Genomic DNA, 16,750 nt, shown 5'->3' on the forward strand with positions numbered 1-16,750 from the left:
ACATAGCTGACGTGGTCTGTCTGTCATAGTGCTGTAACTTTATTTTTAAAGAATAATTGTAACTGAAGTCCCTTTCATGAAAAATAATAGTAAACAAGTTAACAATCAAAAGTCTGAAAGGAACTTATTTCGTTTTTATTCTTCTTAAAAAGTATTTGCCTTGAAATACAGTTAAGCGATTTCCTCAGAACAAAGTATATTTAAAAAATACATTCGCGTTTTAAATTAAAACAAGTAACAAATCATTCGCATTCTGTAAAAGCTATTAAATATTCTATGTTTTTTTGAGAAGTAAATATCAAAGAGAGTTTGAGGAGTCGCCTATTACAGAGAACAATATAATCTGTTTACAAGCACCAGCTGTAAATATAGGAAAGAAATCCAAATATATATTTGTATTGTCTTCCTGTGATTGTTCGACCCTACTACTTGTTTTCGTTAGGATATTAATTTATATCTAAGCTTTTTTTTTCTGCACTGTGTTGCCATTAAAATAAATACCCAATTTAGTTGGCTGTGTAATATTATGAAAAAAATAAATAAAATGAAACTAACGGACATTTCAATTTTTTTTCTATATTTCTATAATATAACTGTAAATTTAATTATATAATGTAATACCTTTTTTAGGCTGTAGGTGGCAAACGAGCAGGAGTCTCACCTAGTGGAAAGTGACTACCACTGCCCATGGACATCTGCAACACCGGGGGCTTGTAGACGCATTACCGGCCTTTAAGAAAATTCATGTGTACGCTCTTTTCTTGAAGGTTTCCCAAGTCGTATCGGTTCGGAAAGACCACCGGCAGAAGCTGGTTCCACAGAGTGGTTGTGCGAGGCAGAAAATGCCCTAAAAATCGCTCTGTTGTGGATTTTCGGACAATTATCGTGAAACATTAGAGAACCGCTCATTATTATAATTAGTAATCAATATAGATTAATCCAAATAATCTATAGTTAATATTTTTATATTATATAATAAAAAACTATTTTTAATAGTAACTATTCTAAAAAACCTTTGTGATTGCAGATTGCAGGAAACAAAACAATCGTTTTAAGAGAACACTTTTAAATTAAAATGTTATTTGTTAACAAGAACACTTAGTAAGGGGTAGTTCTTAATTATTTTTCTGCAATTCGTTTTATTGATTTTAAAGTTGGATTTTAATTATATTTTCTTTTATTACTTATTTTCGAAATTTATTTGAAATAATTTACTCATTCGTTTCTTAGGGTGTTTACAAAAGATTGCGGAAGTCTGGTAGCGGCATTGTAATGTCACTTTGGTAAACGTTTTCTTCGTATTATTTTTACAAATTACCGAAGAGCATTGTAAGTATTTCGACCAATCACAGCTGAAGGCTCTTGATTGTAGAATTTTAATACCAAAAGTTACTTTATATGCTAGCTTAATTTTAAATATTACTATTATTATTATATATTTGTTTAATGTTTAAATATTAATATTGTCATTTTATGTTTAAATATTAAAATAGACGAACTGTCACAGCCCGTCATCGTTACATAGGGTGCCATTGAAAATCAGCGTTGGGTTTTGGAACCCAGCTTGGAAGTTGATTGTATATATAAACATATAAATATAATATATATATCAAATCTCTTTTTTGGTTTTTATTTTCATTAAAGTTGTGTTTTTTTAAAGATTAATTACTATATATACCACCGTGAAATTGTAAATACCGTTATATTATAATCTATCTCGTGAGATTATTAACTATCGAAATATTGTAAACCGTACCACCCTATTTATAAATTTAGCGAATTGTTTTTCAGTTGTTTATAATCTATCGACGTAAATTTCAGTTAAATTATTCAAACTCTAACCTAACCTAATAGTAATATTATTAACTATCGAGATTGTATATGTTTAGATAGATTATAATCTAACAGTATGTAGAATTTTACGGTGATATATACATACTTTGGTGTCAGGTTTGTTTATACTTTTTTTCAATTGTAGCGTGTCTTAAATAAACTTTTCTTTCTTTCTAGTATTATAATAATAATAATAATTTATTTATTTAGCGTATTTATTTAGCGTAATATTGAACAAAAACAAGATGTGAACGATATTAACTGCGATAGTATAAAACTGTGGTGCAGTTATAAACGCCCGCCAACTAGGCGACATTGTTCTATTATTTACACACACTTAAATTGCACATATTTGTTAAATATATAAATACAAAAAAAAACACAATAGAATTATGAATAAACAGATTACAAAATCAAAGAAAAAAAAAATACCAAATACAAAAAAAAAAAATCTATGAATAGTAACATCGATTTCGCCAAAACAATTGTAAGAATGAAGTTATATTACAATTAGTGTATGCACTTAAATTAATAAGTTACATAATTAATGGCATAAAATATTATAATTTCAATAGATCCATTAATTTATTTGGATATTTGTCAATCGTCTCTGTATCTTAAAACATTTTGCATGCATGTTGTAATTGTGTCTATTATTAGTTAAAATGTATGTAAAGAATATACATATATGCAATGGACCACTAACCATTTACCGCAAAATGGTAGGGCAGATCGGATCTTCCTCTTAACTCATTAAATGTTATCAATATATAAGCGCTAAGCGGTTTATTTTTTAATTTTAAATTATTGACCTTGGCACTATCCACGTCAAAAAAAATTACATTTATTCATTAAAAAATAAAAGTGTCTGTTTATGAACGTGGTATAATCCTGTTTCAATCAGTTAAGCTGACAAACTTTTACTCTAAAAATTTTCAGAAAGCAGAACAAAGTAGATATATTATAGTTCGCGAGGAAATTTGTATGTTTAGTTAAATATAGTTTCAAGATCCGGGTCAGGCCTAGAGCCTTTCTTGGGGTTTTCTATCAAGAAATCCTCAGTTGATTAGTTTCAAAGTTATCAATGTTTGCATTCCAGAGACCCGTTAATAATTTGAAGGCGTTGGTTCTGTGCTTAAATTCTCCTCAATCGTTTCAGATTGCCGTCTTATCGAATAAGAAGAGTACACCTGTATATGTGTAACAGACATACTTGAGCGCTGTAAAATCTCTTGCGCAGTTGGCCAGTAAAAACGGTAAAGATAAATAACTTAACCATTTTCAAATCGACGGTGTGAAATCGATACTAATATTAAAAATGCGAAAATAAAAAGTTACAGATAGAGATCTGTTACCTCTTCCCGCTTAAGCTTAACCGATTACGATGAAATTATTTGCGGAGATAGTTTGAGTTGCGAGGAAGGACACAGGCAATTTTTTTATATTCACCGCAAGGGGGTAAAATCGGGGTTGATGATAGGCTAATAAAGGTGGCGCGGGTGAAGCTGTTCAGGCAGTTATTTATATTTGTTATAATTCTAAAGGTTCCCTGCCATTGGTAAGTGGAAAATGAAGGTGGACTATAATCGAATTCTATAAACAAAGAACGTGAATATTTGAAAAAAAAATAATCACTTTAAAACACGGTTAAAGTTCATTAATCGCTCTCGCTCATACTTTGATCAGTTTCTCATCAACGAGGGAACAATTAACACTACCTTTATCCTTAAGGAGGGTAAAGCAACAATGCTTTTAGTAAACTTGCGTTATGTTCTGCACTGATACCTTTATTGCAGACTTTTTACCTTTGAAACTATGATATCTGTGGAAACGTTTTGTTACGCGAGAGCGATTACTTAATTTATATATGGCCTACCACAAAGGAATATCTTTAAAAAGGTTTTATAATTTTATATAATTAATTATAATTTATCTTTTTAATTATAGCGTGTTTCGGTTTTTTACAAATATATTAAGCTATTAAAATTTAAATAATTATTTTAGTGACGTGACGTTTCAATATGGTGGCATAATTTGATATATTGAGTAACATTTCTGAAAATTCTAAACTCTATGGGTGGAGATGATCTTAATAGTGACATTGATCACCTATTGGTTAGTTGTTGCCACCGTGCATAGACATCAACACTGTTAGAAACAATGACCATCCCTAAAATCTTTAATGCGCCATCAGTCTTGGGAACTAAGATGTTATTTCCTTTCTGCCTGTAACACTATCTCACTCACCCTTTAATCCCGAAAATAATACCATTAATATAATTCCTGATATGGATTGTTAACCCAGGTGGGTTTGCATCGAAGCCTACATTCAATTTAATAATATAAGTTATGGAAAGACGGTTATTGCGATTTTAATGACCGGGCCACAATTACCACCATGACCGGATTTGGAGGTCTGGAGGCCCCGGGGCAACAGAGAACTGGGGACCCCATTTTTTTTTTTAAATTATTTTAGGAATTTTGTTTCTGTCAGTAAGGTTTGTTTTTAAATCATATACTCTTTGTATCAGTAACTTTTAAAACAGCAATACTATACTAATACTATTAATATAATTTCACTATTTTTAGGTATCTAAACATATATTGCATTAAAATTCTTAACTCGTTGGAACCTCTATTGTAGGGGCTCCTCACTTATGGAGGCCCTATGGCAGTTGCCCCGGTCGTCCTCCCCTAAAACCGGCCCTGGTCACCACACGTGTATTAAATACTTAAATATCATATTATTATCATTGGCCTTGTCTCATATTTAGGATCAAATGACGATTCAAGAGTGCTTGTACTTTGATTTGGAATAAGTTTATCAGTATGTGTTTCATCCAGTAATAGTTATCTCATATCTATAATCCTCAACTGTAATTATCTAGCAAAATACGGCAGACCTATTAGGCTATGTATTGTCATGGGAATTGCTTGAACGGTATAGAAGTTGATATGCTGCGGCGCCAGCGTTTTTTTTTTATTAATTTTCGACCAAGTCACATTTAATTAAATCAAAGTCAATGAATATGCCTTATATATTAGAGGCTTTTAATTATTATCAACACCAACAATGAAACATAAATGCATACATCACATGGTAGTACAATTTTTTTTCTAATTTATTTTCTAAAATGAAGTTAAAGAATCATACATTGAGCCAAAGTGTATATATTAATTTTAAATTTTCGTATACGATGATGTAATAGAAAAAGTATTTAAAGTACATTTTGGATATAATATATTGTATGACAGTCAATAAAAAGTAAATAACAAACACTTGTAATTATTAAAGCAGCTGTATGGTGTAATACCTTTGCCACTCTAGGAAGAGAGAATTTAAAATATTAATAAAGAAAAATAAACATTCAAAACTGACAGGGTTTTTTTTATTGAATATAATAATATTTAAGTATCATAATGATTTTATATTACGTTATGATATTCATATTATTAGACAAATACAAAAAAAAAAATCATTGAATAATTAATGTCCATGTTTTTGACAAACATGATTAAAAATTTATGTAAACATTAAATAACCAAGTTTCAACGGTAAATATTTATTAAACGTACTTATTCTATATATTACAAAGTCAATGACAACCCAGCCTTGTATTGACTATATCGTGGAGTATTAAACGAAAGTGGTTATGTTTCGGTTAAATTAAGGGTCAGTCCAGTTTGATAGTTCATTTCTCCACGGCTGCGGCTCTCTGAAAAAACGAAATAGACATAAATCAAAACTTGGATCTATATAGGCAGAGGCATGTGTCAAAATAGTTCGTGCCCTTTTTAAAAAAAAAAACTAAGTATAAAGTTTCGGGAACAGAGAAAAGTAACGTAAAATATTAGTTTCGTAAGCTGTGAACGAGATTAAAACGAGTTCATATGTTTTCTGACGGCAGTGTGTTCTTTTTTCAAATATTTATCTTACCATGATTTGCCAAATCTTTATTCTGGACAGCATGTCGTCATCCAGCATAGGTTTAGCTTCAGCGCCTCTTGTAGCAACAACAATGGGTCCCTCTTCAGATTCGCTCCTGAAATATAATTACAACGTTTCTTAGAAATCTTTAATAATCATTTTTAAAATTTTATATTTTTAGATAATTACTTCACTGATTTTGGAATTTTTATTAATAATTGTTCTGAAATTCACAAATATTTTGTTCAGGAATGGAGTTCGATTTTATCATCATAATAAAGATAACTATTCGTGATTTAAAAGTCGAATAGGTGAGCTGTAGTAGACTCACGTGATAATATCTATAAATTAACTTTCCCAATCAACAAATCGTTTTTAAAAGCAATAAAATATCGTGTTTTTGTGAAACCGTATATCCAACTAGGTTTTAATCCCATACAAAATAATACAAGTAACACCATCTATCAACGCGATTCTGTACTACATCGAAAGTTACTTACACAAACTGGTTAGATGAGGGAACATCATCTTCCACCCGGTAGATGTCGTTTTCGTTCGGACCGTCAAGATTTTGGGCACGAGTCTGAAATAATAGATTGCGCTTTATCACCAAAACTTTCAAACCAGCATTTCATTTTATCATAAATAGTTAAGGTATCTGACATTGTTGATAGTTTTATGTAATTTAGATATTTTATATGTGTTTTTAATTTTCTGTGTTTAATTTGTAAATTTGCCTAAGCCTTTTGTTTTGAATACTTTATATTCGTGTGATACAATAATTGAATGGATTGATGAAAGATTATACTTTAATAAGTGTATTTTCTGATATTGTTTAAAATCTGTACTTTGCCGTTTTAAGACAATATTAAGTTTAATAAAAATATGCTCACCAGTTCGCTATTAGCTGCCATGCGACGCAGGATTCTAGTGATGTACCAGTCAGGAGCGGAAGCCGGGGCCTTGCCTGAGCGCTTCCCATGGGCTGAAATTATTAGAAACATATTATATATATTATATGTAATTTACACGACATTTATTTTAAGGAGAGGGCTCGGGGCATATCCCCTTCGCTGCACCAAAGTGACAAATTTCACATGACCCTTGCATGTACGTCATCATGTTGTTTGTTATTAGCACAAATTCAGCACATAAAAACTAGTGGTGCTTCTCGTGGTTCGAACGTGCACTATTCGGTTAAGATGTCCACGTGTTCTTACCCACTTGATAAATTCGGATCATAATAATGGTACTTTTGGGAAATGAGGTTTACTACTTTAGCGTTAAAATTCATTTCCGAAAAGTACCATTATGGCGCTTTAGCCGTTCTTCCTTTCGATTGGCGATATGTAAGTATAAAAATTGCACAAATTGGTACTGAAAGAGGAGTCGATATTAAATGACCCTCCAAAATAACTATCAAGCTCGTCAAAATTGTTTTTATGATTTTTTGATGTTAAACATTTATTGTTGCGCTTTGATAGTAAGACTGACTCTTATGACGTAACGGGAAACGACTTGACACTCTTATGCCGCAGCTCTCAAGCGCGTAGTCACGCAGATATAATAAAATATATCTTTGTCTTATTATATTATTATAAAAATAAATTTATTTCATACACGAAATTCTATATACTATACTTTTATTTACTGTTAAAAATGTATTTATTTAATAATGCAGTCATTCAATAATAACAATCAATTTAAATGTTTCACATTTTTCGGGCGCCTTAAACGGCCAGTCTTGATAATTTGGTTTATGTAAAGATTTAATTGCACACAATTACAATTAATACCTAACGAGCTAATACATCAGAGCCCCGGTGTTTTAATATTCACCTCATCGTGTCGTTGACGTGTCGACGTCAATTCTTAATTAAATTTTATATAATGTTTTCTGGAAGATGCGATTAAAATGACAACCCAAACCGACTTTGATTTTAATAAATACCTGTGCGTCATTAAATAATTTAACTTCATTAAAAAAATATATATACTATTCAGATTATTTCATTCCGTTTATTCGAATTTCAAAATGGTTTACTATTTAAGTAATAACAGGTTAAGAGTAAAGTATTACAAGGATAATTATAATACATATTTATGTTTGTATTTTATCAAATGTAAAGGTATATTTTGTATATAATTGAAATGCTTTTCTCGTAAAATTTACACGACAAACATCTTAGCAGAATCAAAAGTACAAAAGTTTAAGAGTTTATTTTTTAAATTCCAAACAGCAACAGCAAAAGACTGTACAGTTAACAGCATATGTAAGCTTAACTTTTGTATATACTACTCTATTATTTATAATCTATATTTCGATAAAAAAAATTGACACATTGTACAGCTATTTATTTCATTTCATCTACTGATTGATTTGTTTGAAATCTTTCAACTGAATTTTGGAATTAGTTTACAGACATACAATTATACAGAATCTTGAAAATAAAATCTTGAATCTTGCATTTTATTCGTTTCGAATACATATATCTGTTTTTATTTTAAATAGGGTAGTTCTATTTTTTATAAACATTGTTTATATAGATAATATTTACTAACCTCAAACTACTGAACCGAATTTGATGAAATTTGGTATAAAGAAAGCTTGAACTCTAAGGAAGGATATAGGCTGATTCTTTGGCTAACACTTGGCGATCTACCACTAAATATCGAACGACGGCGCATTCGATAACTAGTATTAAAAAAAGCTCTTATATAACATCACGTTAGTAAACTACAGGGTAATTCTTGTATGGGAAAATCGTTGTAAAATGTCACAGGTGCATTGGACGTCGACGTATTAAGGGCTTAATGGAGCTTTGATAAAATCACCAAGTCAATATAGCGGCTTATAATAAAAATACAGACATAAAATTTATTGCTCTTGTTGATGACAATCGAATTATTACATGATGTGTGGTTTTGTTTAAATTATATTTTCATTTTTGTTAGGGAAACGAACGGTTACTGATAAACGCATAAAAATTTTAATTCTACACAAAACAATCAAGTTTCCTCTTAAATCTAATTCATACATAGCTATAATGAAAGCCGTGATGGAGCTAAGAATCACATCTCGTGTAAACCGATGATTCCGAGATCAAATCCGGGGGAAGCACTACTGAATTAATTTCCTTAATTTGTACTTAAATTCATCTCGTGCTCGACGGTAAAATGAAATCATCGTGAGGAAACCGTTAAATGGTGGATGAGAATCTGCCACGTGTAACCAAGTTGGAGTAAGTTCCAAAACTTGACCTCAAAACGTAGAGAAGGCATTTGCCCAGTTGTGGGATTCTGAACTGGTTAATTTATACATAGCAATAAACGTAATATGTTGTATGATGTTTTGGATGTTAAGGTTTTTTATTGATTTATAATATGTTATATTAGCTGGCCTAGAATCCTTATTTAGTTGTTATGATGATGTATTAATATTCACTTGGTGGCGGGGCTTTGTGCAAGCCTGTCTGGGTGTGGACCAAGTAACAATACTTAGTATTGTCGTGTTCCAGTTTGAAGGATGAACGAGCCAGTGTAACTACACAAGGGACTTAACATCTTAGTTCCCAAGGTAAAGGGCGCATTAGCGATGTAATGATTGTTTGATTTTTATTACAGCGCCAATGTCTATGCGCAGTTGTGACCACTTAACTTCATGTGGCACATTCGACCATCCGCCTACTTATAAAAAATATTTTACTATTTTTAAAAGTCTACATACTCGCTTGCACAAACTTCGAAATTGAAGAACTTGCACAAACCTTTTTTTTATATATTAGAGGTGGCAAACGAGCAAACCATCAGGTGAGCCTCCTGGGCTCACCTGATGGAAAGCGACTACCACCGCCCATGAACACCTGCAACACCGGGGGGCTTGCAGATGCGTTGCCGGCCTTTCAGGAAAGAGTACGCTTACCTTTGGATCATTTTATGTCCTTACATGCAAACTTATGCAATTTAAATTAAATAGCATAAGTCTTTGTTTTTTTTTGAGATTTAAGCTCACTCCGTGATAAATCTCATCAAAAAGTTCAGTGTACCTAACAGTGATATAAAAATGGTAAAAATATAAGAGACGGAATTATTTTGCATTTTGAATATTAGTAAGGATTATTGAATTATTTATGGTAAGTTCGTTTTGGACTTAGGTGTAATATTTTGTTTTGATAATCTAAATGTTAAGATACGAATGGTTCTAGATTAACACTTTTAAAATTTGTTATTAACTGAGAGTATATAGTTAGTTTTGAACTTTCAGTTTGAAATACTTTTTTACTTATTGAATCAGTTTAATACCGATTGCTTCCTCGTAAATTGATCGCGTATCAAATTTTTAGTTAAAGTCCTTTATTGCTGTAGTTTAGATTACGTCAATATTATTTTATAGCCCAATATAAAAATACAAACACCAACGAATCATAGTTTAAATTGAAATACAATTGAAAGCGACTGATTAATCATTTGCTTCGAAAAATGATGTATTTAAAAAAACTAAAAAAAATTGATTTGACAGGTAGTCCTTGTTATTAAAAAGAAAACACCTTTGTTTTAAGCTATAATGTAAACAATATATATATTTATTAAGTATTTATGAATCTTTGCGAAAAATTGCAAGTACTCGACTAATATGTGACTTCGTCAAATGCGCGGCATGAAACTTCTATTATTACTCGTCGCTGGATTAAACTGGCTTATAATAACGATATAATATGCTGATAAACGAATGGTTTTTCATTTATGTGTACCGTCGGCATTATAAAGGCTGTTATTTGTAAAATCAATATTGTAATGAAATATATTGACATTACATAAATATATATCTTATAATTTAACAAAAAATTAGTGTATGGCTGTATGTATTATTTAATTCAATTATTTTAGTATATTAACGCGTCATCTTGGCTGTATGTTAAGGGCCAGAGTATCATATATACCTATACCCAGGCCGCTTATAAAAGTAAAAGAAAATAACTGAAATGACTTAATCTATACAAGATTTAAAAACATTATTAATGGTATCTGCCTGTATTTTAAGACTAAGGATGGTTTTTATACTATATAGGTATGTATGTTAACCGTTTTAGTAAAACTTTTTACATTTGATGTTGTAATTAAAAAATCGATTTGATCGATCGATCAAATTGCTTCATTATGGCCCTTGATCTCAAAAATAATCGAAAAGAATTCAGATTGATTTCAAGTGGTAGAGCTTAGTGCGAGCCCGTCTGGATAGGTACCGCCTACTAATCCGATTTTCTACCGCCAAACAGCAATACATAGGATTGTTGTGTTCTGCGTTGAAGATCAAAAAGACCAATAAAGCGATGTTCAATGGTAGAGTAGTGGATTGAGTGGTATCTTCTGAAATAAGATTACACAAAGCTACCACCGGTAATATATACACGAGTTATTATAATGTTACATTTTTATTATTATCAAATTAAATACAAATTGTTTTTATATTAATACGTGGTTCCCGTCTTTAATTAATGAATATGTTACGTCAGTAACCGATGGTTTTTGAGCGACGATCAACGAGGCGTTAAAGTCTTTACTTTAAGTTTTTACATCAAATACACCCGACTTCGATACTTAGAAAACGGTTTTTATATGCATTTGATTTACGCCTCGTAGACAATTACCATCCATCGTAAAAGGACATAAGTATCAACACGCAAAAGTCGTTATACAACGTTTTGAAAATAATTTCAAATAAAATAAGTTTTTATACTATGTTCACTTCTAAAACTCGAATCCCTGATTTAATTAGGAATTTATCCTTTAGAATAATTAGGACTTTATAACTTACAGGCTGTAACGTGAGCGTAGTGACGTTTTACGTTTTCGTTGACGAACATACTTGGAATGGGACCGACTACCTGCTATTAATAGTTCCATAGTGTCAGATGAATAAGGTCGTATGGCCAATTTAGTTTACGGCGACCAATCTCTTGGGAGATCAACCAACTGCGTAAAACATAATATAGTGCACAAGTGTGTGGGCAAACACAGGTGGACTTTCTATTCCGTCATTCTCATAATCAGACGGGGCGGCAAATCCGAATTCAGCAAGCGTTTGCAATGTAAGCGCAAAAAATGTGTTTATTTACGACGTTACTTCAGAAACCTCTAAAAATATCAGTTATTATCTACTATATTGTGCATATATTATACATATAAACCTTCCTCTTGAATCAATCTATCTATTAAAAAAGACCACATTAAAATCCATTGTGTATTTTTAAAGATCTAAGCGTGTATGCTTAGATCTTTAAAAATACACACAGAAACAGACAGCGGTAAGCGAATTTGCTTTATACTATGTAATGATAAGCGTTTTTAGGTATTACTGTAGTATTGGTAATATTTTTTCCTATGATATAGGTAGACATTCAAGTAGGATAAATGGGCCACCTGGTGGTAAGTGGTCACCGCCCATTCCTTACATCGCCAATTGGTCACGAACCTTGGGAACTAAGATTAACAAACTTATGCCTTTACAGTGGCTTAAGTTTGTTATTTTTATGCCGATTAAACAAAAAAAAATCTTTAAAAGATTTGGTAAAAGTTTACATTTTTCTTTAAATTATGATTTGGATCTTTTACCACCAGGTCAAAGATATATACGAATATTTTCACTCACCTCCCCAGCAAGAGTGTCCATAGCTCAAACAGGAACCTGAAACACGATAAATGATTATATGACATTATTTATAATCGTTTATAAATGTGAAAACCCGGCTTAAGTACATAGAACTATACAAATACGGTTTATCATTTACATTTTATATAACATTAAACTTTTTTTTTGATGTTTGTAATTATCAAACATCACCCGTAAACGTCAAACATGCCCGCCCGTTGAACTGTCATGTCATTGAATTTTATGGATTTAATATCGAAATATCTCGATTATACGATAATTTTTCGGATACACAGATGTTGTTGACAATAAAAGCATTATATTGCTTAAACTTTAAATAAAAACATAATATAAATAATCCAATGCAAAAATAATCATTCACAACATTCACAGGGAACCGCTATAACGAAACCTTTAGTTAAATTTACAAAATACATTTCAAAATGAAACACAAAAATTAAAAATTAAAATTCAATACCTTTTAATGGTAATCGTAAAAGATACTGTCAGATAAAGGCGATACACAAAGTACTTCTACTTAAGACGTAGAACGTATAGTGCATTGGCCTACAGTACCTCGTAAAGCTGTCATCGCTAGATGCACTACGGGAGTGTCTGCGTAATGTGCTTCCATAACCAGCCTAATGATAGTAACTAAGTTGACCGGAATCCATGTGGTGAAACTGAACGGGCTATTGTTACCGAGGACTATTCTAGAATGTTCATATGTATTATAGGATATGACGTTATTAGAAACTAGTTTATACTAGTTTAAACTAGTTATTACTAGTTTTTCGTTATATGAAATATATGTATATTGATTTGTTTTTCAGAAATAATTTAATGTATTTTAATTATGTTTATAAATTCATAGTACTATTAAATATTTTTAATTTCTATATCTACTATACAAACAATAAACAAACATTTATATTTGCATCAATAAATATATATAAATAGAATTTCATCGTATATAAGTCTCGACGATATATATGTTAAAAACACTCATTTATGCAGCTACATTAGTATTATTTTTATATATTTAATGAGGAAATGTGTTCATAAAAATAACTGTAATCCATTTCAGAACGTTATTCGTATGGCTTTAAAAATGAATACAAGATGTTTTCCCGCGTAAAATAAAAAAAAAAAAAAACGACTGTCACCGATTTAAGGTAAATGGGAGACTTTTGTCAATTTTGATTTTATTTCGACCTCACATTGATAAGCTTTATAAAATTAAACAAATAATAAAAAAAATATTCTGTGTTCTGTTGTGTTTTAAAGAGCGGAAGAAAGTTACCGGCCGCTTACAGAGCGGTACTACGACTGTATGAGAAAAAATTAAAAACGTAACCAAAATTAAAGTAAATTGTTCTCGACATACTCAAATTCTAACTGAACTAATGTATACTATTTGATATTAAAAATTTCATTTAAAAGAGTTTTCATCATTTTGACGCCAAATGTAGATGACTGTCTTGCAGTTTACAATGAAATAAAATCAAAACAATAAAAATATTTTGAACAAACGCAAAGTTTTGCGGGAGACCCACTAGTATTTATAAATATTTCTGTCTCAAGATATAGAAACATAAAATCCAAATTTTTGTGTTTTGAATACTTCTTTATAAACACAATTAAACTATCAGTGCAATAAAAAAGGCTGAAATGTTTCATTAGCATTTTGAAGCAAATCTAATGATAGCAACATCTATTCAAGATTTAAAGGAAATCTGTTTAAATAATTGTATAAAACAAATTTTCAAATTTCGAACGCTTTGTCACATACATTTGAATGATTTCCCAGGCGTAAATTTTTATGAATATAATTTCTTTGAGCGAATTCAATTGTATCTCAGGATAGTTTTATCGTGACATCTTTCATATTGACTTCCTTTGTTTAGATACTTTATATATCCTAAATACGTTTGTGTCGTGTGATAAATTTAGTATTTGAATAAAGTATTTTGTTCTACTCAGCTGCTACTAAAATAATTTTTATTTATTTGAAGTATAAAAAAAATTATGTGGCAGATTGTAAATAGTCTTTCTTCGAAACGACAAAAAAGATAAAATTTTTAAATTATTCTGTATTTATATAATATGTTCGTATAAAAATTTTTGTTTATTAATCTTTTGCTGAGTTTCTTTCGCTATTTCGCTTTTCGCATTTCATTTGACTATCAATAAGTAAGGCTAATGCTTCTATATTGAATAAAGGAAATTGACTTTGAGTTTAATCGTTTTATTTTTTATTTTATTTGCATTGGATTCAATACAAGTCCAAGGTAGTAACTACATTTCATTGTCATTGTTAAGATTGTATAAATCGGCATTTTTTAAAGTCAAATTAAGTTTATTGGATTTTTATTTAAATTAATATTTTTTGGAGCTGTTTCACGTTGAAATAAACTTTATTCTTAATTTTTTATTGTTGTTATTTAATAATGATATGTATATAAATAATGTACTTCAAATGTTGGAAAAGAGTAACTACTGAGAGTCTTGCCTATATATCTATTATAATCTAGGTATTATATTATAATCTGGTATAATCTAGGTTAGTGTTATTTAGTGGTAGCTTTACTTTTAATACAGTTCTGTAAAATGACTATTCAGTGCTTGTAAAAGCCTTCTCGAATAAAGTATATTTTATTTTATAGTTTTATATCATTTAAAAATAACAAGAGTTTAAGACGTTCAAAAAAAAATTAATAAGGTTATTAGATGTTTAAATTATAGCAAACAATTATATAAAAACTTTTTGACTCCTTATCGAAAAAAAAAAACATTAAATAAATAGTTTCTAACGAGCCGTCACTTAAGATATTAATGTTTAGATTGCATGTCAGTGCTCGACTGCACTTTCCTTAATAAATGAGTTAGTGTCAATCGAAAACAACACTTATCGGCTATTATTAAAAATGAAAAAATAATTAAAAATCATTTAGCGTCAAAGGTATTTGAAGTTCGTCGCAATTCTCACGAAGTTCTTATCCCCTATAGACATTGATGCTGTAAGAGATATAAACCATTCCTTGAATTGCCAATGTTCGCCCAACATTGGGAACTAAGATGTTACGTCACTTGTGCCAGTACCCAATGTACTTGTTCACTCAAATTGGAACATAACACTACGTAGTGTTAGTAGTAACGGTTTGGGGGTAATATGTGATGTAAGTATGTTAGCTGTTGACAAATGTTTGTATAACATTGGTTTAAAAGCACGGGATCCTTATTTCACCCGCACGAAGTCGGAATGGGTTACACTTGAAGCGTTACTCGCTTGTTTATTGTAAAAAATGACTATTGGTTTTAAGGGATAATGCAGACCTGAGAAGTATATCTGAAAGAAACTCCACAGGATTTTTTTTTAAACTCATAAATGTCAATTATATTTTCCAATAACATTGATAGCATTAAGTTTTTATGTGAAATCGGTCGAAGGTAATCGTTTCAATATATCCTCAAATTATCTAAACAAATATCTAAATATGTTTCGAATACAAAAGGCTAAGAATAAATGGCACTTTTGTTACGAGTATAAATAAATAAAAAATATGTGGATATCGGTATATAGCGATTTATTCGTCAAAAAATTACTTAAATAAATTAGTTTCTTTAAATATTTTCAAAATAAGAACATAAAATCGAAATTTATTTTAAAAACAATTTAGGAAAAAAAAACGACTTTTTAAAAATTAATTAAATGTATAAAATTAACAGCCTTGACAATGCACTTGAATTAATAAATAATGTAAAATTTTCCGCGAAACAATTCAACAAGGCTAAACTGTTTCAATGGAAAACATAACAATTATAATGCATACATGCACAGTAATAAATGGCCGGGTGCTTTTTATAAAATGATAATTTCTATTTGACTACCTTGTTAAGCCGTTAACTACAAGTGCAGAGTATTTTTCAACAGAGGTAACGATAAAGTGTGATTTATTTTCTACAGTGCATTGAATCTTATTTACAGCAAAGCGCATGCTTTTTGTTCATCGTACTGCTCCACATGGCTCAAAAAGTCAAACAATTATTTTCTCTGTAATAATATATCTATAATTAGTGAGAAATTAACATTAAATTACTTCGTTATCTATTAGTAACAGCAGCACTAAGTTCCTCTGCGGTAGAATATTTGATGAGCCTGCTTTTTTATTTACACTTGTGATAACTATAATTAAATGTTTACAACATTTGTTGCCGACTAATAATTAAAGGTAACTTTTGTTTGAGCGCCCTTTTAAGTTTTATTCCATGAGACTGTTTTAACGCAAGTTTTGTATACGTCTGTATTGCAATTTAATCCGACGAATTTTCTTTCCGAC

General features: G+C 30.4%; 2 protein-coding genes across 3 annotated transcripts in view; both read right to left on the reverse strand.

The window, feature by feature from the left end:
• LOC113392926 (leucine-rich melanocyte differentiation-associated protein-like) overlaps positions 1-16,750 on the reverse strand; it is a 267,313-nt gene that overhangs the window by 105,313 nt on the left and 145,250 nt on the right. The gene's annotated exons all lie outside the window — the stretch shown is intronic.
• Positions 4,862-16,750, reverse strand: part of LOC113395982 (neuropeptide CCHamide-1) — a 41,238-nt gene continuing 29,349 nt past the window's right edge. For both annotated transcript variants that reach the window (XM_026633742.2, XM_026633741.2), the window contains 5 exons: positions 12,411-12,446; positions 6,655-6,746; positions 6,262-6,344; positions 5,771-5,876; positions 4,862-5,549 (listed from right to left, as the gene is read on the reverse strand). In XM_026633742.2, coding sequence (XP_026489527.2) covers positions 5,526-5,549; positions 5,771-5,876; positions 6,262-6,344; positions 6,655-6,746; positions 12,411-12,446 — 341 coding nt within the window. In that variant the 3' untranslated portion in view covers positions 4,862-5,525. The remainder of the gene's footprint in view (positions 5,550-5,770; positions 5,877-6,261; positions 6,345-6,654; positions 6,747-12,410; positions 12,447-16,750) is intronic.

This window comes from Vanessa tameamea, chromosome 12, assembly GCF_037043105.1.
Source record: "Vanessa tameamea isolate UH-Manoa-2023 chromosome 12, ilVanTame1 primary haplotype, whole genome shotgun sequence".
In the NCBI taxonomy this organism is placed as follows: domain Eukaryota; kingdom Metazoa; phylum Arthropoda; class Insecta; order Lepidoptera; family Nymphalidae; genus Vanessa; species Vanessa tameamea.